Here is a 23153-nt window from a genome sequence, read left to right on the forward strand (position 1 = left end):
TACTTGCTCCAGTTCTCATGGCAGTTTTCCACTCTATTACTTTCTTTTTCTTCCTGTCATTCTTAGCTTTCTATTTTTTCAATCCCGGTTTGTGAAGGGTGTGTACTCAGAAGGGCTTCCTTCAGTTCCCAGTCCCCTGAAAGCATGAGAAATTGCCCAGTGAGCCAATTCTCACAGCAAGGTATAAAAATAGTAGTAAAGGAAAGGTTACACAATGCTTGAGTTGCAACAGTTTGTACTAATGGGTAGTTTTAAAAGCTGTGTTTTGAAAAACATTTTTAAAGCTTTATCACTTCCGTATATTTTTCTCTCCCCAAACTGTTCTAGTAGCAGGAACCAACTTCAGTGATACTTGAATTGCACCAAAACATAAGGAGCTGAGGGATGAAGAGTCACGCAAATCCAGGGAGAGACCAACTCTATGTCCAATCCCACTTTTTTGACAAGTGGAAATGATAGCCTGAAAGATGTATTTATGATGATTTCTAAATAGATGCCTTTGCAATTACTATTAAATATGTGGCTTAAATGTGAGATTTGTTCCTTTTGAATTCAGCCTTACTTTCACTACCTCACTGCTCTGTCTCTGCAACAGGACAAGGTACTTAGTATTTCGTACTTAGGACTTCGGTGACCTCTTTGATACCAGAACAGATCATTTTTTTTAAATGTAATTCCCCTCCACTTAAAAAGCTGGCTACTCTATTATATCTCAGTGATCCAAACAAATAAGCACATAGTCAAGTCAATGGGATTACTTGCATGAATAAAATTACTCATGCTTAAATGTTTGCATAATTGGGCCGTTAAGCAATACATTTCTCTGGTTACTTCATCTACTAATTAAAGGCAATAAATACCCTCCTTATCATAGAATATCAGGGTTGGAAGGGACCTCAGGAGATCATCTAGTCCAACCCCCTGCTCAAAGCAGGACCAATCCCCAACTAAATCATCCCAGCCAGGGCTTTGTCAAGCCTGACCTTAAAAACCTCAAAGGAAGGAGATTCCACCACCTCCCTAGGTAACCCATTCCAGTGTTTCACCACCCTCCTAGTGAAAAAGTTTTTCCTAATATCCAACCTAAACCTCCCCCATTGCAACTTGAGACCATTACTCCTCGTTCTGTCATCTGCTACCACTAAGAACAGTCTAGATCCATCCTCTTTGGAACCCCCTTTCAGGGAGTTGAAAGCAGCTATCAAATCCCCCCTCATTCTTCTCTTGTGCAGACTAAACAATCCCAGTTCCCTCAGCCTCTCCTCATAATTTTTGTTGCCCTCCGCTGGATGCTTTCCAATTTTTCCACATCTTTCTTGTAGTGTGGGGCCCAAAACTGGACACAGTACTCCAGATGAGACCTCACCAATGTCGAATAGAGAGGAATGATCATGTCCCTCGATCTGCTGGCAATGCCCCTACTTATATAGCCCAAAATGCCTTTAGCCTTCTTGGCAACAAGGGCACACTGTTGACTCATATGCAGCTTCTCATCCACTGTAATCCCCAGGTCCTTTTCTGCAGAACTGCTGCCTAGCCATTCGGTCCCTAGTCTGTAGCGGTGCATGGGATTCTTCTGTCCTAAGTGCAGGACTCTGCACTTGTCCTTAGTTGCCTTCGTTAACTTAAAAAGCTTATTCGTATGTAAAATTCTTTAGTGTTGCATTATGATTGATTCTGTTTTCCTAATTATGTGATAGACTCTTTAGACACATTAAATTGTTACAGAATTGCAGCGATGTATGGTGCACAGATCATTTGCCAGACAATCCAATAGCTTGATACTAATAAAGTTTTATTGCCTTTATAATGATATGGTTGTGACAAGCCACAGAGAAGAGTGTTAAACTTGGATTAAAATCACAAGCGACGTTCAAATACGGAATAAGAACTTTTGTCCCCATTTTTTATCAAGGGGATTTTCCAGAACAAAAGATCAAGTGAAAGTATGCTTTAATGTAATATAGGCAGGGCTGATAGCACAGCCTAATGTATAAGCATCACTTTTGTAGAGCACTTGAGGTTTCACGTGTTTAGAAGAGCCTCCTGTTGGGTTTTTTTTGTTTGTTTGTTTATTTTTTGTCTCTAGCAAAAGTGATTATTTTAAAAATATCCTGTTTGGAAACAAGCTTTCTTCCCTTGTGGTTCCACACTACATCTTGCTCTTATGCTGCAGCCTTTACGTGGAGCAAAATTCCATAACTTAGATGTTAAGGGGACATAATCTTTTAATTGCACCTCAGTCATTGACACAGTAGCACCTGATGAAGGGAGCACTTGATGCTTTCAGTAGGACAAGCTGCCTAATGAATTCACAAAAAGAAAAGGAGTACTTGTGGCACCTTAGAGACTAACCAATTTATTTGAGCATGAGCTTTCGTGAGCTACAGCTCACTTCATCAGAATTCAGAGTCTTCTTTTCAGATGATCATTTACCAGTGAGGAAATCTGATCTCATTAGCTGCCTAGGAAGCCCCTTGTTCCAGTACTGAAATGAGACAATTTATATAGTCAAATGGAAATCAACCAAGAATAAGAACATGTGTTTATTCTCATGCATTTTGGTGATGATACTAGTCATGGTATTTAGCTAAATAAATGCTAGGACATGACTACCCCCAACAGGTGCTAAGATACTCATGTGATGAGTGCCCATATAAAAACCTGGATATGGAGAATGTGCTCTCCTCTGGAGGAGACTTACATATGGCACCATTAGCCCAACCTCCTTGCCTCTGATTGCAATTCAGACTCTTACTGTGACATTTTTAGCACACTTATTTCTATTTTGGAGAGGGTGTCTTCAGGCTTATGATGTGCTAGTTATCACGTGAGATTGAACGAACCGGTTGGTCCTTTTGTCTATATCTAGCTTCCTTTAACAATTGCACTGCTGATCTTTACCACTACGTACTGCACTGAGCTCAGTGGACTTCATGGCATCCTTCTTGTTTCAATGGGATTACAGAGCAATAAAGTCGTACACAAGACTGCAGGTGAACAAATGTGACTACTGATGTAAGCTGTTATATTTTAAAAAATTAGTACATATTTAAAAGATTTTGATCCTTTATCTGATTGAACTAATAATATCAGCAAGAGAAATTCACAAAATACATCATATCTACTCAGAGACAAACTGGGCAGAATTAGCAACCTTCCTACTTTTAAACCAAAGTTCAGATCAAACAAAGATTTTGGAATTCCCTTTAGGAAACCTCAAAATCAGTGAGAGAGTCACAAGTACAGATTCAAAAGAGGGAATAAAACTGCTGTTAGCTTATGCAATGTAAAGCATTTGGAAGCGAGCTCAAGTGAGATTCTCATTGTCTAACTGTAGAGACTAACAAATTTATTTGGGCATAAAGTTTCATGGGATATAACCCACTTCACATCTGTTGAAGTGGGTTATATCCCACGAAAGCTTATGCCTAAATAAATTATGCCACAAGGACTCCTCGTTGTTTTTACTACTGTTTACTCCATCCACAAAGCACTAGCTAATTGCCTTCCAAGTCCTAGTGGTGGCTATTGTAAGAAAAGCTTCCCATTTTTCTGATCTGAGGATTTAGGGAGCCAAGAATTCTCTTCAACCCACTGTGCTTCCAACCTCATTCTCCACCTGCCCTCATTTATTCTTCTCCTCCATGCATGTTTCTTTAATAAAAAAAAAAAAAAAAAAAGTTTTACTGCCACTTTCTGTGCAAAGCAAAGAATATGTAAGTTGAGCCATTTCTAATGACACCTTAAATAAAGTACCCTATTTACCAATCCATGAAAACCAAAGCATACTTTTGTATGGCTTCCCTGTTTGCAAACCATATTCAGCTTTTCAGTGCTGTTTGCTCTGTCTTGAGCTTATACAGTAGGAATGGTTTGCAGAATGAGGTGGCAGAGAGAGCCCGCAAAACAACTCAAGAAGTTCAGCTGTCTTTGCCCTTGGGAATACTGACAACTATAGTTTGGGAGTATGTGCAGGTGCCAATCCCAACCTGCTCTATGAGGAATGCTGAACCAGTATGTAGAATACAAATTCACCCCTTTCTGGAGCTGGGCTTTATTAATAAATAATACATTTGCACAGGTCAGATCACACCACCTCCCAGGCTTGGCTGCTCCTATGATTCCTCCCTCAAGCCTAGATCAGTGGGTCTCAAACTTTTTTACTAGCGACCCCTTTCACACAGCAAGCCTCTGAGTGCGACCCCCACCCCCAATACATTAAACACACTTTTTATATATTTAACAACATTATAAATGCTGGAGGCAAGCGGGGCTTGGGGTGGAGGTTGACAGCTGGCGACTCCCCATGTAATAACCTTGCAACCCCCTGAGGGGTCCCAACCTCCAGTTTGAGAACCCCTGTCCTAGATCCTCTCTCCCCAGACATCCCCATCACCTCCCTTAAATTCAGGTGAGGTAACAAGTCACCAGCCTCAGGGAATGAGCAAAATCCTCCTAACCCTTGACCGGCAAGATCAACACTTTGGTAATAGAGTGGGGTGTTTTTCTGACAGTCACTGCCAGCCTTTTACAGGGATATTTACAGTTTAATAGATCACACTGCTAGAAAAAAATGTCCTGATGTTCATCTCAAGTTTTTGCTTTAGTTTTATCCCATTACTCCTAGTCTTATACTTTGTCAAATTCCTATCCTTTCTAGCTGGTGACCCTCTTCAAATACTGATTCATTGCACCCACAGTGGTCACATACTTACTTGCTCGACAAGCTATACATATTCACTGTGTACTTCCTCAGATCAATTCTATGAGTCCTTTTATCATGTTTGTTGCTCTTCCTGAATTCCATCCAATTTTGTCATCTTTCTGGATGAAATGCCCACAACTGTTGTTGTTTGTATTTATGTAGGGCCTAGGAGCCCTAGTCATAGACCAGGACCCCATTGTGCGAGGCGCTGTACAAACACAGAACAAAGAGATAGTCCTCGCTCCCAAAGAGCGTATTATCTAAGTGTAAAACAAGAGACAGCAGGTGGATACAGGCCGGCCGACCGACCGGAGGAGCACAAGGAAACAATAAGACAATAGGGTCAATATGAGAGGCAGCAGAATGCAGGAATCCTGCCTTCTGCCCTTGTGCTTTAATTGCTAGACAAAGGGTACAGCATCTGCTGCCTGATGAAGTAGTTGTGAAGCTTAGTTTTGTTTGCCAGCTACTCCAGCACCCTCAGATGAGAGGCTAGAGGGGACAGCATTCTGAGTCTAGAGCTCCTGAGGGAGGTGTGTTAGAAGTAGATCTATACATGTTAGATGGAAAATGAGGGGTGCTAGCATAGCATTTCCACAGGTTTTCTAGAAAGAGAAATGCTTTGTAACAAGACAGGGCTTCTCCCTCACTTCCTGGTGATTTGCTGGCGCACCCACAGTCTTTCTTAGGCAGATTTTTGGGGTTGGGGGGGTCCAAACTTAAAACATCTCCTCAGCTCACCCTTTACATTTTAGGCTCTGACTGCTTCCTGCAGCTTCTGACCTCTGACTCACTGGGCCTCCTGCCTCGCCTCCCCTCCCCTCCAATGCCCTCTTTTGAAGCCTAATCGGGGTCAGTAGATGGGGTGCAGGTGCACTGGCCCTGGTTTCTCTTACAAGGCAAGTGTCACCCTCTGACATACTGGTATCAGCCAGTTCAACAGCCCCTCCTGAGCCCATTGTAATACCTGGCCCTTCTTTCCCTACCCCACGATCCTGTAGTGCTGTTCTTGGTGCAAACACAGATATTGGAAAAAGCCTCTGCCACCTCCACCTTCTCGATCTTAGACACCCCCTTTTCCAGGGTGGTTTTGTTCAGGGCCTTCTCAAGTAGGATCAGTTCCTTTCTTGGACTGGATTTCTTCACTTCCAACTACTCCTGCTGTTTGTAGCCTCGCTCTATCTCCTTCTGCACACAGTGTTCTAAAGGTGGTTGCACCAGAGCCACCTCCTTGAGCCAGGATGTGATGCCTCTGTGTATGCAGCCAGTAGAGTATGGCTTTTCTTTTTTGTGAAATCATGTCCTGCTCTGGCTTGGATCCCATTTCCTGTCTGTTCTCACCCTTATTGTGTCTTGGCTTTTGGTGGGAGGTGAAAAATGACTTCTCCTATCTAAACTGGGGGGTGAATTTTAGCGTGGCAGACTACAATGACCAAAGATTATTTGACTGGTACCCTCAATTTACCTAAGAGGAAGTAGAATTTGTGTAGTGGCAGTTGGGTTCAGTACGATTTTTTTTTTTTTTTTTTTTGGTCTACTGAATCACCACCAACCACATCCTGTAACACTTGATTGTATTTTCCTTGGCAGTCTCCTAGCTAAGTGCTGACCATGCCCGGACCTGCTTAGGTTACCAGATTGTGACCTGAGGTGGTAGGGCTGTAGGCTGTCTACCCTAGTCTGTATTGAGTGAGGTGCACGGCATATCCTGATAGTCTACCAGCCATTCATTCCAGCACATCGTAATTTATGCTGATTTTTGAACTGCATCACTTTTAACATACAGATTTTTCTCTCATGTTCTTGTTTTAACAGGAGTCTCCCCAGGACAGTGCAATCACTCGGGACATCAATCGCACGTTCCCAGCTCATGATTACTTTAAGGATACTGGGGGAGATGGTCAGGACTCCTTGTACAAAATATGCAAGGTATTTTATAACCTTGTGTGTAGTGGTCTTGGTCAACACACACTTTTTATGTTTGTAATAATTATGTTGGATTTAAATTGGTCATGTTTCCCGTTTGCTTATTTTTTCTGTAAGCTCAGTTGAATTGAAAAGTTGCCACAGTGCAAAGGTTGTTTCAGCTCATACAAAATAACTTCAGTTTAATCCAGTTCCTAGTGGACTGGGGTCCACAACACTACAACCACCCTCACACTGGGCATTAGCATCCTTGATGGCCATCTCAGCAGTGAGGCCAGGACTAAAACCCAGGGCATGTTGGATAGGTCATGTGGGGGAAAGCATATGTCTCTCTCTCTCTCTCGCACACACACAGGAAAATAAATTATGCAGGAGTGAACCTACTGCAGATCACGTTGTAGTGTCCTCTTCAAAGGGAGAGGTCTCCATGTCTGATTTAGATCCACCCCTGTGAATCATGTCATTGTAAACTGTGAAAACTGAATGTTTATAGGGAATTATGCAAATAGAAATAAATGGCTGTTTCTTCATTGGTTCAACTTTCCACAAATTTTTCATGGCGAGTTTTGAAACTGAAGCGGAGACAGCACAACATGAGCAAACAAAGCCAAGAGATCGATTGCCCCTTTATTTCTGTGCAGTCCCTCGCTCTGCTCCTGCTGAGAGACCTGACAGTTTATGTGGCCAGGTGCCCACGCTTCAGAGAGAAACAACAACCAAGAATCTCATAAATGAGCTCGCTGGGTTGGAACCTTTTTCATCTTGTCTGTCTATTCTGTGCTAAAACGTCTGGAGTTTTGGTTCCAGTGGGATACAGAAAACTAAACCAAACTGCAGTTGAGTTGTTAGAACTTGTAGTCTCTGCTGAAGAAAGGAATATAAAGGAAGGGATTGGAGCTGCAGGTGACGGTTAAGGTGCATCAGCAGAATAGTCTAGAGGGGCCTACCTCTGGAATAGCAGGGAGGCTGCTGATCAGGGTTATTGTGTGGTGATAGAGCTGCATGGTGGGAAGCGTGACCTGCGTGTGCCTGTCTGCGGCCAGTGCTATTAGACACTCAGTTTTTATAAAAAGAAAAGGAGTACGTGTGGCACCTTAGAGACTAACCAATTTATTTGAGCATAAGCTTTCGTGAGCTACAGCTCACTTCATCGGATGCATCAGTTTTTATAGGATCACTGGGCAACGCACTAAACAGAGGAAGGTGCAGCAAAGTGTGAAGAATAAAGAGGGACATCTCATTTTTATTCCTCACAAAACCTTTAGAAATCCTTGATCTGTTAAATGATGCAAATATTTCTGCACGGTTTTGATAGTTAATTTCTTAGTTAGATAGTTAGTTGATATTAGAACACTGTGCAAATGGGGATGACCTCATTTCTGTCCATCACATCTATAGATTGAGATACAACCCTAAACAATGCTAAATTAAAGTGTTTTTTTAAAATATGTTCTCAGAATACAACAAATACTTGTGGAACTTTCATAAGAGCTACATTAGTCTAACAAAAAGAAAGGGAGTACTTGTGGCACCTTAGAGACTAGCAAATTTATTTGAGCATAAGCTTTCGTGAGCTACAGCTCACTTCATCGGCATGCATCCGATGAAAGCTCACGAAAGCTTATGCTCACATAAATTTGTTAGTCTCTAAGATGCCACAAGTACTCCCTTTCTTTTTGGGGATACAGACTAACATGGCTGCTATTCTGAAATTAGTCTAACAGAGAGTAAAAAGAAAAGGAGTACTTGTGGCACCTTAGAGACTAACCAATTTATTTGAGCATGAGCTTTCGTGAGCTACAGCTCACTTCATCAGCTGTAGCTCACGAAAGCTCATGCTCAAATAAATTGGTTAGTCTCTAAGGTGCCACAAGTACTCCTTTTCTTTTTGCGAATACAGACTAACACGGCTGTTCCTCTGAAATCTAACAGAGAGTAAAGATCTTGCAAAAGATCTAAGTATCTGTAAAGTTGAAGATAATTATGCATCTCTCATTAGCATTATAAACCAGCAGGCATCCATTTAAGTGCTCATTAAAATGCAGAAGATAATTATTAGGTACAAATGACTGTTTTCTGTTTGATCCAATTACCTTGTTTGACCAGAGAATCTCAAGCTTTCAGCACTCTGATTCTGCATTTAGAAATTCTTCATGTGTTCTATCCCTCAGGAGACATTTCTGCATTTTGAAGCTTAAATTCTTGGCACATAGTTTTTCATTTAGGATATCATTTAAAAATGATGTGCTTTGCACAGGGGACTGTCCTGGGCAGAAGGAAATGCTTGTGCATTTCTTGTGTATAATTAATCCTAAAATCAAACACTTGGTAACCAGTTAAAAGATTTTTTTTTTCTGTACCACTGCATAAACCCAGTAATTTGAAATAGCACCCAAAAATATCAAATGTTGCTGTAAAAATGCTTTGGAAACATAATCCTTCGGTTACATCTGTCTGATCTTGATGGTTTATCCAGTATATTTTGCGACAGTAACATACCAGCAAGATCACTCTTAAGCTAGCATAGGAACTGGACTGACCGTCTTTGCACCCTTTCCATGACTTCAGAGTCTATGTGAAATTGTTCTCCAGTTCCTTGGTGGTGATAGTTTTCCATGTGATCTTTATTTTGGAAGCAGACTAAGGTGCTCAATATCATCCTCACCCAAACACTCTCTTTAGTCTTGTACCTTTCAGTATCCTTCTTCTCAGCAACAATGTTTTATTACATTAATTTTATCCACGTTAGGTTCAGCAGCTCTCCTTTTTCAATTGGGGTTTCAGATGTGCCTTTGTCTGTTGGTAGCTCCTTTTGTATATGTGACTGCATGTTGACCTGGTATCATGTGCAAGATGTAATGCTGCCACTGTAATGCTGTCATTTTAGAACTTAAGCATCTTATGCTGCAAGAAAGGCAAAACCGGATTGTAATGCATTTCATTGTAAAGGGACCCCTCCCGAACAGATGGGTCTATGGTATAAAAATAATTATCAAATAATGAACTAAAGGTTAAGTGGGGAAAATATTTAATGATTCTTGATTGGCAGATGAAAGTCAATCCCTGGCTAAAGGCTATGAAAAAGTATTTGGGTCCAAATTTGACTAGAATCAGGACTATCTAAAGGCTGGCATGGGGCATAAGAAGAGATAAGTGGGGACTAGATGATCATGATAGTCCCTTCTGACCTTAAAGTATATGAGACTTCTCTGTGAGTGGGATTGTGAGCCAACAAAATTGGTGCATGCTGTAATTGCAAGGCCAAATCCTGTCTACATATGCATGCCCCCATTCCCACTGCAGTCAGTTGGAGCCATGTATATATATCCAAGGGAAGAACTCTCCATAGACTTTGAACTCTGTAACCTTGAGGAACATCATGTGCCAACACGCTGCACTTAGGAAATGGAGGGTAAATCTATTCTATAAAGTTCACCTGCACAGTTAGATATCTTTCTTCCTTGCCTTACTTTTGTTAGAGACCTGTGGCAATAAGAATTTAAAGAAGAGAATCCCCCAACAGGGCCTTGATTTGTCCATAAAAGCCACTACTTCACACATCCCCATTTGAGATGACCATGATACTGGATCCAAAGGTGGGATGGCACTGTGTACTGTGTTGATCTAAAATATTTTAGAATTGCTATCTAATGATGAGTTTGCATTGTCTCCAGCACGCTAATGGTTGAGGGTATTCCACGCATTTGAGATTTGATACAGACTAAAATGTTTCCATTTTAAAATGACTTGAAAATAAGCTGTGTGTGGCTCGAAAGCTTGTGTCTCTCTCCAATAGAAGTTGGTCCAATAAAAGATATTACCTCACCCACCATATCTCTAATATCCTGGGACTGATATGGCTACAACTACACTGCACACAGAATGTGTCCATGGCATTCCTATACAATATGAAATACTACTTGCTTGCCATTTTTTTTCTTGCATAGGGCCCATATTGAAAATTCATGGGTCATTTTTTGTGTGTACTCCCTGAGGCTACTGAAGAAATTTTAAGCTAATCCAAAGGTTTTCAAACTTTTTCATAGTACAGGTTGCGTTTTAATAGAGAGGTTGTCTTACTCCTTCCTCACTTGTATTCATGTGATTCATAATCTCCTGACATCCTGATTGCAACTACAGCAAGTGTTGCTCTGTAAAAGTAATCTTAGGAAAGTGATTTCATGTATTTTAAGCAGCCTTCAGTGTGAGTTAGGAGCTGGAAACAGTCAGCACCATGCGACCAACCAGATATCTGCTGGCCACCAACAATTGCTCTGCAAACAGTTTTTTCTTTGGGTTAATCGTTGTGCAGTAACATAGCAGCTAAAGCATATCCTGGAATCACAGTTCAGTCATGACTGAAGGTATACACTTCAGTTCTTATTTTTTTTCTCATGCAGTTCTGCTCTAGGGAGAGAGTACATCTTAAAATATTGATTCTCTTTTCAGGCCTATTCCGTCTATGATGAAGAGATTGGCTATTGTCAAGGCCAGTCATTTCTTGCCGCTGTGCTGCTTCTGCATGTAAGTCCCCTCTCTCCCCACATTCCAATTTATTGTAAGCCTCAGACAAAAAATGCTCAATATTCAGAATAACTCATTTCAGATTCACTCCTATTAGTGCAGTATAAGTCCCATGCTTATTTACTCAAATGCTTGTTTTTCCATAATTATGACTTTGGGGGAAAGAGGAGCATGTTCCGTTTAAAGTTCACTGCAGCATCAATAATGAGTTTGTGGTCAGTGTTCACTTCATTTTCCTTCTGGTTCTAGCTTCCTTTCTACCCCAAGCTGTCTTAAGTTCAAATCAGACTCTCTTGCTTTGTTTATGCAAAGTAGGCTGTCTGGATAGAAATTACTTTAGGGTTTAGGCTACCTATGGAACTCCTTGTAAAGGTACCCAGGGCAGGGGGAGGGCATTTATGATTCAGTTTAAGTTTCTAGAAGAGCTTTGATTGGTATTGATCATAAGGACAAACCAGGGCTGCCATGGCCTTTGGGTTAAACAGAACACATTCTGCAGCATGTTAGTAGTGTGGGAGTTTAAGTCTTAGTGGTTTGAACATTGCAATGTGTTTATTTGGGGAAATATATTCTAGGCCTTGTTTTTTGTGGTTTAGATGTTAGTCAATGACCAAAGATTAAAATAGATTGAGTCTCAAATGTATTATTTTTCAATTATTAGCATTGGGTAAATTTGTGCTTAGTGTAATGATCCCTTCTCTATCTAGGCAATGAGTGGTCTGAACTTACGACGGCTGCTGCTATCTGTTTTACACTTTAAGTACATCTGAGTAGAAAGTTTTGAGACTTACTTATGTTTGTGTGAAACATCTTATCTTATGTGAAAAAATATAAAAATGTCTGCAGCTACATGCTATTTTTAAATCTTTTTTTTTTTTTGGAAGAATGTCATCTGCTTTTTGTCATAAGTCCATATTTCAGACTTATTTCGACATATTTCGGGGGAGGGATAGCTCAGTGGTTTGAGCATTGGCCTGCTAAAGCCAGGGTTGTGAGTTCAATCCTTGAGGGGGCCATTTAGGGATCTAGGGCAAAAATTGGGGATTGGTCCTGCTTTGAGCAGGGAGTTGGACTAGATGACCTCCTGAGGTCCCTTCCAACTCTGATATTCTATGATTCTATGATTTGAAACTGCAGTTCCTAAGCCCCGTAGGATTTTGTGATGATCCTCCCCTACTCCTCCAGCCAGTTTTGAGTGATTGCTGCTACCATGCAGAACTAAATATAAAGATCTTTGTGCGTCACTTTCCAACTGACTGTATGTATGGTTTTCAGAGCAATATTTTTCCATAATTCTGTGAGGAGACAGAAATATATTATAAACTACAGTCTTTATAAACAGAAGTCAAATGGACTGATAGTATCTAACTGTAATGCTTTGGTTCTCTGTAACCTGTATAATAAAACTCTTAACTGATGGAGAAATTAATTCTTCAGTACTGTTCTGAACCCAATCAGTAATAAAGGTTTATTCTTTCTGCTAGTAAGGGGACCAAACTCTGCTCACCAATAGATATGCTTTCTTTAAGATGCCAAAATGCTATCTGCCTACCTTTTTGGCACCCATTGGATTAAGGAGACTCATAGAGACAAGAAAAGATCATTCATACATTTTCTTAGAGCTCATTCTTTAATGTCAGTTGTTGCTTCTGAGAATGAGCTCTGTTAAACTGAAGGCTGCAACTTAAAAATCTCAGTTTTTGTTTCTTTCTCATTTTTTGAACCTCCTGAAAGGCAGTCTTTGGAGTGTGACGGTTAGGGGCTGTGATGGAATTCATGTTACCTTGTCTTATTGGAGAAGGTCCTGCTGCGTACACCCTGCAGTCCTTGAGCAATAAAGTGAAATGTAGTTTCTGCAAGTCCCTCACTGCCAGTATGGGAACATCTCTGCAAAGTTTTCAGAGTTCACTGACTGCATCTGTGGATGAATAATAGAGCGCTTGAGTTAGATATTTTGACCTTTGCAGGAACAAGTAATTGACCTGAAGAGTCAGTCTTTACTGCTGTGGAAAGAACAGAACTGCTTTATGGTGCCAAGGAAAGATGTATAAATACTGACAAGTAATGATGTTTCTGTCTCCAACTGCTGGCAGAAAGGGGAGAGCGAAGTGTCCCAAAACAGTGTAGAGAGCTGCCAAATCTGAACTTTGGGTAGTAATAACCGACTCCCTTTTTAATCAGTTTGAATAAAAGACCATCAAATGTAGAATAAAAAACGCTACTGTGCAGTTAGCATCTTGTAGTAATACTGTAAAAGCATTGGTCATATCTGAACTGTGTTAGCTGACTACACTGAGGACCTGGACAGGTTGGGCTCACAGTCTGTAGGAGTATAATTTGATTCTGAAGTTATTGCCCAGATCTGGGGCAGCAACTGCATGAAATAGAACCCTTAGGGATCTTTAAGGTTGAATGGTGTGTTTCTAAATTGGGGAACTAAGAGGGAATTTGTCACACATCATCCAGTTGTTATGATGTGTGCAATTATCCTTATCTGTTATGAAAAACGGTTGGTATCTTGATGCTAAGAGCAAGATGAAAGAAGGAAATAGAATAATATAAAAATGTCAACAAGATTTGTTCTCTTTGACAGATGCCTGAAGAGCAGGCGTTTAGTGTTCTGGTCAAAATCATGTTTGACTATGGACTCAGGGAACTTTTCAAACAAAACTTTGAAGATTTGCACTGCAAGTTTTATCAGTTGGAGCGCCTCATGCAGGTAAGCGTCCAGGTTGCTTTGAGGTGAACAGGTCAGGGATTGCAAAACCCAAGATTTAGTTGCTTGAGAGCAGCATTTGATCACAAGTGAATAGTTTTTGCACAATCTTATTGTACCCTTGATTGAGATAGAGGACAGCTATGCACCAACATTGTTCTAGAGAAAGAACTTCCTTTAGTATAATTATTCCAGTTGCTACTTGTAAAATGCCATAGGATAACATTAAATATTTCTTCTACTGTACTGTTCTCATGTAGATTTGAGAATTATAAGCAGGATATAAACAGCTGCTTTTAAGCCAAAACTAATGAGCATCCTTTTTTTAAGGAGTGCATTCCTGACCTCTACAATCACTTTCTGGACATCAGCCTTGAAGCCCACATGTATGCCTCCCAGTGGTTTCTAACCCTGTTCACTGCGAAATTCCCCCTCTACATGGTCTTCCATATTATTGACTTACTGTTATGTGAGGTATGTATTACACATATAATTATATAACTTTGTATCTGCAGCAACTCCTGATGGACTCTTCCTATCAAGTCTAGCTTGGTTGCATTCTTTGTTCATGTCTGTTTTTTGAGTGCTGGACAACCGAGGCTTGACATACAATTTCCCATATAAAAATGTAAACTCTTACATAAAAGCGGTTATGCAGCAATGGAAGTGTTTTTTCAGCATTTTTCAGATGTTACATCCAAGAACTAAAGTTGATGGCATTTTTTGGTTTTAGATTGAAGTCTCCTATTTCTTAGAGCATCATAATTTGTCTTTCGTCATTCTGTATATTAGTTACAGGCTAAAGAGGTTAATTTTGTGCATGTAATCTCTTAACAGTTGTAAATCCTATATAAAAAGAATACAATATTATGGAGGAAATAATTTTATGTATCTAGTTTTTTAGATTTAACCAAGTAACTTTTTTGTTTTTGTTGCCACTTTTATGTCTAAGAACCATGTAATGATAGACAATATTAGAGCATCCCTAGAGTACTGAAGTACTCTGCATTTACAGACCGACTACGCTAATTTTCACTTTGGTAATCTCATAGGCCCGATAACTCTCCCTCCAAAGAAACTGAGGTCTCATTCAATTTCTCCGCATATATTTAATAGCAAAATTCTTTGTAGTGAAATCTTGTATTAAGAAGACTTAGTTGTTTTTTATAACAGTATACTTAGCAGTAAGTTAGGAAGTAATTTAAATTAAATCTAAACTACCTTTGTAAACATGAATGAACAGAGCACGTTTTGCAATGCAGTGCCCTTGGGGTTTTTTAATCATTTGTTTGCTTATTTGATAACTACTAAAATGCATGATTTCTCAATGGATCGCCTAGTCATTAGTGTGAAATAGTAAAATTCTGCTCTATTTCTTTCGTTTAAAGATTGCTGCATTCATAAATCTCCTGGTCAGTGTTTTGCCTATGTAGCTATGCTTCTTTGGAACCTGCTGCATGCTTTGCCTAGTTACTAGTATAAAAAAAGCAACAGACAGCAGAAAAGTGATCTCTGCATGTGGAGCGAAGATATCCTGTAAAGCGGAAGTAGATTCTACTGTTGAATATAAGGGACACTTAAATAATTAATCAGCTATTTTAATAAACCTTTTTCAGTTCAATTAATGAGTAGCCAAATAATTGGCATAGGGCTGCCTTCAAGAGCTAGTCATTTTTTCTCCATAGCAAAAATTTCCCAGGTTTTTGGAAGTGAGAGAGTTAATCAGATGTTAAATCCAGAACACCACTGTACCACAGCGCTAGCTCTACTGCTAATAGAAGTGATAGAAGCAAGTTCAGTCTTAATTTTTTGCTGTTAAAGTCAAAACTCAAAGACATAAGAGATGGAGAGAAAACCAAGCCCTTAACTGGTAATGTCAATAAAAGTCTAGCATATAGGAGGTGGAGCTGCCAGATCCTCTAGTATGGAGCTTGTGAGTAGGTTCCCCCTTTTATATAACCTAGAATAAGAGAGGATCCATAAAAGATGTGGCATTGAATAATGAGGTGGAAGGACAAATTGATATCTTGCATACATGCTTAAACTGTTGGCCAGAATATTGCATAGCCCCGTGCATAACTGATATTTTCCTTTTCCAGTCTTCAGTATCTGTAATCTTTTTTTATGCTGTAGCCATTTTGGGGGGGGGGGGGGAGAGTGTATGGGGGCTGATTTTCTCAGTCATCACATCTTTGCCCTCCTTTCTCACCAGAGGAATTATAAAATTTTTCCAATATCAGAAAAGGGTCTAAGAAAAAAGTCCCTTGCCCCTTAGGATAAAGTGGCTAAATGAGCCTCCTTAACAAAAGGGAAAGGATTCAACTTTGTATTTCTTTGTATACTATTCATTATGGCAAAGGGGGTATTGACATTGAGGAAATATTAACTATCCATAACACCACCTCATCTGTAGTGTCTGACCTTAAAAGTTCATAGGTTTTTTTTTGTTTTTTGTTTTGTTTTTTTTAGTGGGGAGAATGGCAGCTTGTCTTTGGGGTTCATTAAAGGATGTTAGCGGGGGGTGGGGAGGGTTCTACACATATAAATAAGATGTTTTCCAAACAGATCAGCAGAGTGGGTAATCCCTGTTTAGGTAGAAAATAAACATATTACATTGGCCAAAGGAACTATTACGTTGCTATATTTGAATCTGATGCTTTTGGGAGGTTACTCTATTGAGATGTTAAACAGCCTTGAATTGACCAGGTGGGAAACAAAAATGCATCAGAATAATGCTGAGTGCTGCCATTCTGAGGTGTCTAGTGTAGAGATGTGTCAAGGGTTTTTTCTTTGAACAATAAGGGCAAGTCCCAGCTAGTATAGGAATCCTCCAGGAACACCTCCCATTGAAGACCCAAAAAAAAATGAGTCTCCTCCAACCTGAGCGTTGCTCCTGGAGCTAAAAAGCATGTTGGTGTATTGCTGTGTGTACTGCATAGAGCGGTGATAGATTTCTGTTTGAGAGAGGGCACAAGAAGGGAAAGTATCCAATCAACCAACTATAATAAAATCTGGTGGGACTGACAGCCGATCAGAAGGGCTGATGATACATACTGAACACTTTTTATCTTGATCATTTGATACTCGGGTTGTAGCAGACTATAAAATTTGCTGCAGCACGTAGTACTGATCGGAGAGCACCCATTTGTGGCAGGTAGCCCAATACATTCTTAAAAATAAAATCAAGACAGTCCTGTACTCAAGGCAGGGTTTCAAGCTGAACTTGAATTCCACAGCAAGGTCTCCTGGTTTCTTGGGCACTCTGGTGTCACACCACCAGCCTCCTCTAAATTTTAAATAAGCTATTGAATTCAATACATTAGCCCCACATTTTAATTTTCCAGGAGGCTGCAGGTTTTTGTCCTGACAGTGTGCCTTGTAGACGTTGCCTGGGGAAAGCTGGAGTTTTGGCACCTGAGTAGAGAGCAGCTATGGCTTCTGGCACCCAAGGAGGGCTGGGAAGGTGGCTTGGGGTTGTGGGCTATAAGCACTCTTTCTGGCTGTTTATGCTAAAATGATCACCAGTGAACTACTTGACTATGTTGCTCTTTAAGCTGTCGTCTTTATGTATTGGAGTTAGCCTCAAACAATAGACATGGAGTGTTATCTGCCGACTCAGGAAGGCAACATTGTATCAACTTACATTTGGTATTTGAAAGTTTGAAGGTTGTCTTTGCCATTGAATGAGCTAGAGATTTAATTCTTCTTACATAAAAGCTTAGAATCTAGAGCACGATTCTTTGGCTAGAAGTGGATTCTGCTGCAAATTCCAGAGCTTCTGAAACAACTAGGCCCTGACCGTAGTGACCAAAAATGATTGCCATCTGTAAGTCCAGTATCAAGTGTGTCAGAGGTCTCACAACAGCAGATGGCACTGATTGCACCCAGTGATGGTACTATCACCCAAGAGGCCAGAGATTGCATAGGCCATAGAGGTGATCCCTCCAAGTGAGGCTACAGTCATGTTGCCTGAGTGGTGTGTTGGGAAAGCTCGTTGGACTGTCAATATAGCAACTCTCATTAACATAAAATTATTGTAAAATGTTGGATGTTTCTGTCTAAACTCCCCCTCAGAGACTTTAGAGCAGAGCTGACAACAGCAGAACAGCCGTTGTAGAGTGTGTGTGTGTGCTGGAACAGGGGGACACAGTACAATCAAATACAGCGTAACAAGTATTTTGCCAGAGGAAGCTGTACAGCAGAAAAACTACTTTTCTAAAACATAAGCAAATGGGAGAATATAAATGTGTACCAGACTGAGGTGGAGAGATGCTTACTCTTTAAAGAGAACTGGCTCCCAAACCATCCTGATGGAAACAAACTGCACTAAAGATGTGTCCCTAAACTGAGGACACTACAAAATACAGAGGGGGGGAGTCTTATGCTTCCCCATGGTACCTGGGGTTGTGAGGCTCCTCGCTATCACCTGCCCTTGTGAGGAAGCCTTGTCTGTGCCTGCTAGGGGTCAGCTCCCTGATTCCACTGGCCACAGACAACACAAGCACTCCCCTCTCAGCATACGCAGGCTCCGCTGTCCCTCTGCAAGGTAGCAATAGGTGAACTCCAACCCATGAGCCCTCCGAGCAACTCCCTGGAGTGTCTAGCCCCTGCTCCACTGGGCACACAGCATTCACAGATTCGCTGTTCCCAAAGAAGCAGTGGGCTCTAGTTTACCAGCTTCACGTCAGATCACTGCTTGGTTTAACACACGGCACTTAGACATGTTAATAATGAAAACAAGCAAGAGTTTATTTAACAAAGTAAAACATAATCCCAACTATACGTGCAAAGTGATGAGGTCTAAAATAGCTGTTACCACTCAAGAAAGAGATCTTGGAGTCATTGTGGATAGTTCTCTGAAAACATCCTCTCAATGTAAAGTAGCAATCAAAAAAGCTAACAATTTTAGGAACCATTAAGAAAGAGATAAGACAGAAAATAAACGCGATAAATCCATGGTACACCCACTCCTTGAATACTGCATGCAGTTCTGGTCAACCCATCTCAAAAACAGATATATTAGAATTGGAAACGGTACAGAGAAGGGCAACAAAAATGATTAAGGGTGTGGAATGGCTTCCATATACTGAGAGATTAAAAAGACTGGGACTTTTCCGCTGGAAAAGAGATGACTAATACTGTGTACTGATTACACAGTATTAGTGTCTGATAGAGGACTATAAAAACCAAGGGTGAGTTAATGAAATGAATAGGCAACAGATTTAAAACAAACTTCTTCACACAACGCACAGTCAACCTACAAAACTTGTTGCTAGGGGATGTTGTAAAGGGCAAAACTATAACGGGGTTCAAAAAAGAATTAGGTAAGTTCCTGGAGGATAGGTCCATCAATAACTATTAGCCAAGATGTCAGGGATGCAACTCCATGCTCTGGATGTTCCTAGCTGCCAGAAGCTGGGAGTGGACAATAGGGGATGGATCACTTGCTGACTGCCCTGTTCTGTCCATTCTCTCTGAAGCATCTGGCATTGGTGACTGTTGGAAAACAGGATTCTGGGCTAGATGGACCATTGGTCTGACCCAGTATAGCCCTTCTTATATACTTACATTTTGCAGTGCTTAGCATGACCAGTGGGCTACTGGCTCTTGGTAGAGACCTTACATGCCGCCCTTTGGTTAACTTGTGCATATACTTGACTCAAGGGATCCCTGTAAAACTCTGTGCCCTCTGCCAGTTGGCACAAAGAGGTTCCTGGGTCATAGGGAGTCCTTCCATCCCTCAGAGATCACAGAACTCCAGCTATACGCCAGGTACCACATAGTAGTGTCTGCCTGTCCTCCCTTCTCCCCTCATCCTTTGAGGTGAAAGGGAGGGTGTAACAGGAGGAATGTTTTCCTGACTGAGTTTTAGACAAGTGAAAGACATGTTTCTTGTGTGGTTTAGGGCCCCTTTAGCCAGTGGCTCTGCCACCTGCAGAACTCAATGTACTAAGGTGACACAACTCCACATTATACGAAGATACCTTCTTACTGGCTATTAATTTACAGCAGCTTTTGCTGGGACCTGTAGCTTTGTTGGTTACTATTTTATGTTGCTAAATGCATGAATTGCATTTGGAGCCCTGCCCTGAGCTCCCCCCAATCTACTGGACTATGTAGTTTTCCTAAAAGGATCTTTTATTATTAGACTGAACATAAAGACAAAGGAAGTTTGGAAGAATTCTTTTCTCCATCAGGCAAAGGGAAGCTGAGCGAGGAGAGGCTGGAGTGTGTGTTTGAGGCAGATCCTTTTGCTATCTGCAAAGTGCCATGCACAGGGGATTTTTGCCTTATTGCTTGTGAGTTTAGTTTCCAGGGCTTTGATCTGATGAAGCTACTGCTTACATTTTTATGCTACATTCCCATTTTAATACAAGCAAGTAAAAATATGTAAATTTAAGGTGTTGGAATAAAGTAATAGCCTGGCTTGTAAATATTGAAAATGTTGACTTATTCCTGTTTTTCTTTCCTTTCTCTCTTTAGGGAATAAGTGTTATTTTTAATGTTGCACTGGGATTATTAAAAGTGAGTATCCAACTTTAACATTTTTTCATTTAATACATCACCATGAACTGGCTGTGTTACAAAAATACTATAATCAGAAATCTTCCTGTATTGTTCTCGTTGCTGTTTGGCATGCACTGCCTTTGCGGCTGTGCCATGTGGAAAATGTCCTATTGTGCAAGTGGAAACACCTATTGCTATTTTAAGAAGATTAAAAGATACTTTCTCTTGATCTTAACAAAATAGCTGTTTCATTTTATTAGCATCTGTTATTGAAGCTATTTTTGAAAATACGTTTTGCAAATATTGTTTCCTTTCTGTATGTTTCTAGACTACCAAGGATGACCTGTTATTGACAGACTTTGAGGGGGCTTTAAAGTTCTTCCGTGTACAGCTGCCCAAGAGATATCGGTCAGAGGAAAATGCAAAAAAGCTGATGGAGTTAGCTTGCAATATGAAGGTAAACATGTGAGGCCAGCAAGTTGTTCTCAGCATTTGTCTATCCCGTATATATGGGGGTGGGAGGAGGGTTCACATATAACTTTGATTTATCTACCCCTAAATGCAAATATTCTAGATGCTTTGCAATGAAACAAATAGAGTTAAGTGACTAAAACCACGCCAATAAAGTTTAAAATCTGCGTAAAACTACACATATTGCATATGCAGAAAAGCATTTATTTGCTCAAGTCTTTCTCCAGTGATTTCTGCTAAATGGCCAGCAGCATCTCTCCTGGAGACAACTGGGAATAACGCACTTGAAACAAAGCAAACAGTGCAGAAGCAGAAAATATAGTCCTTTTGGATGGAACAGAGCTATATTTAATTGTATACTACAGCAAGGAGCTCATTAAAAATGCATTGATAGGTACTATAAATTCTGTCTGTATATCTACTTCGGAGGTAAATGGAAGATGACCCTGCATTTAAAATTTCCCAAATTAATCAAGATTGGCCAAGTGATCCTGAAGCTTTTATGTTCCTAATGTTAACTTCTTTTAGCTTCTGTTAAAAATCCTCCGCAAGCTGAGTGCTTGAAACTGTTTTAAACCTGAGATTCTACAGTGGGCTGTAGCAGGTTAATGGGAGGGAAGTTTTACACTATAAGCATTGAGTTTAAAAAGGTCTCCTCTATAGTGAAATTAACCTAAGTGCTGGCAAAACTGTGTGTGGCGCTGTCTGCAGAAACTGCTGCACCTGCATTGCAGCTAGTTTGAAACTCTTAAATAATGTAGAAAGCTTTGTTTTTCTCTGAGCGGCCCAAGTGGGAGGTTCACAGTATCACTCTTCCTTTTAGAAAAGGAGTACTTGTGGCACCTTAGAGACTAACCAATTTATTTGAGCATGAGCTTTCGTGAGCTACAGCTCACTTCATCAGATGCATACCATGGAAACTGTGTATATATAAAGTCTGCTACAGTTTCCACGGTATGCATCTGATGAAGTGAGCTGTAGCTCACGAAAGCTCATGCTCAAATAAATTGGTTAGTCTCTAAGGTGCCACAAGTACTCCTTTTCTTTTTGCGAATACAGACTAACACGGCTGTTACTCTGAAACTCTTCCTTTTGGCTCTTCATTTGTAGACTAACTGAGTGTATAAGACATGCTGTTTAAAACCAGTGCTCTGGCATGTACCACACGTGTTTTGTGTGCAGATACTTCTGAATCTTTCATAAGTGCCTTATAGTTTAAAAAGAGTGCTGTTCTCTGTGGAGTAACCATCTAACCTAAGGTTTCTCTTATCACGAGTGTAGTTATTGTTTGACTTCTCCCCAGAGTTGCTGCATAAGCTAATAAGATTGTACTTGACATACGGTCAATGTTATCAAAAGTTTGGGAAATACTGAGGGTGGCCAGACTTGATGCTTGCACTTATGGTCAGTTGTGAAAGCACGAATGGGAAGTTATTTAACATTAAGTAGGCTGAGCTGAACTATGCAAAGAGTTGTAGGGATTACAATAACATGAAGATGGAATGCAGTTGAAGCCATGTTGGTCCCAGGATATTAGAGAGACAAGGTGAGCAAGGTAATAATCTTTTATTGGACCAACTTCTGTTGGTGAGAGAGATTCTCTCACCCACCTTGTCTCATTGAGATGGAACACCCAAATACTGTATCAATCATAACCAAGGAGGTTCTATGCAACACCATCAATTCTAGCCACATGAGCCTAGACCTTGAAGTCTGAATGGTATGTAATAGCCACCCAATATTGAGCTCCCTGATAGAAGATTATGAAGCCCTCAGGGCCTGTACGACAGCCAGCCCAAGTGAAAAGTTTTGTGTGTTTAAGAGCCAGGAGGATTAACATAGACACTATTTAGTAGCTTTTTTAAAACTGATTACTTACGTTGACAGAGAACTGAAGCCCTGCTTTCTCTTCAAGTGACAAGGAGCTTGCATCATTATTAAAAACCCACAATGCTGACCTAGGCTTGTACTTTCTGACTGTACTGGAGGCTAACTCCTCATCAAACTTTTGCATTTAAAATAATTTAACACTGCTAAGTTTCAACTAAGTGGCACAATTTAATAAACAACCTCTGCCTTTTTTTTTACTCAGTAATTTAAGACAAAGCCAGTTTACCTTAGTGTAAAAGGCACAGCTAAAACCTTGAGAATTTCAATTTTTTTTTTTTTTTGGCTTTAAAATTCCAGAAAAGAGTTGGAAGAAAATTAGTTTTAAAAAGCATTCAGCCAAAATTTAATTCAAACCTGCGTAGACACCAGTTATCAGGGATGCTTTGTGAGTAATGAAATTTGTACTGCCAC

At 40.4% G+C, this 23153-nt stretch overlaps 1 protein-coding gene across 3 annotated transcripts in view; it reads left to right on the top strand.

The window, feature by feature from the left end:
* The window catches only part of RABGAP1 (RAB GTPase activating protein 1), a 128908-nt gene that overhangs the window by 87493 nt on the left and 18262 nt on the right, over window positions 1-23153 (top strand). For all 3 annotated transcript variants that reach the window (XM_048822744.2, XM_048822743.2, XM_048822745.2), the window contains exons 14-19: window positions 6524-6637; window positions 11084-11158; window positions 13752-13877; window positions 14205-14348; window positions 20358-20399; window positions 20710-20838. In XM_048822744.2, the coding sequence (XP_048678701.1) occupies window positions 6524-6637; window positions 11084-11158; window positions 13752-13877; window positions 14205-14348; window positions 20358-20399; window positions 20710-20838 (630 nt within the window). The remainder of the gene's footprint in view (window positions 1-6523; window positions 6638-11083; window positions 11159-13751; window positions 13878-14204; window positions 14349-20357; window positions 20400-20709; window positions 20839-23153) is intronic.

Source organism: Caretta caretta, chromosome 16 (genome assembly GCF_965140235.1).
Source record: "Caretta caretta isolate rCarCar2 chromosome 16, rCarCar1.hap1, whole genome shotgun sequence".
Taxonomy (NCBI): Eukaryota; Metazoa; Chordata; order Testudines; family Cheloniidae; genus Caretta; species Caretta caretta.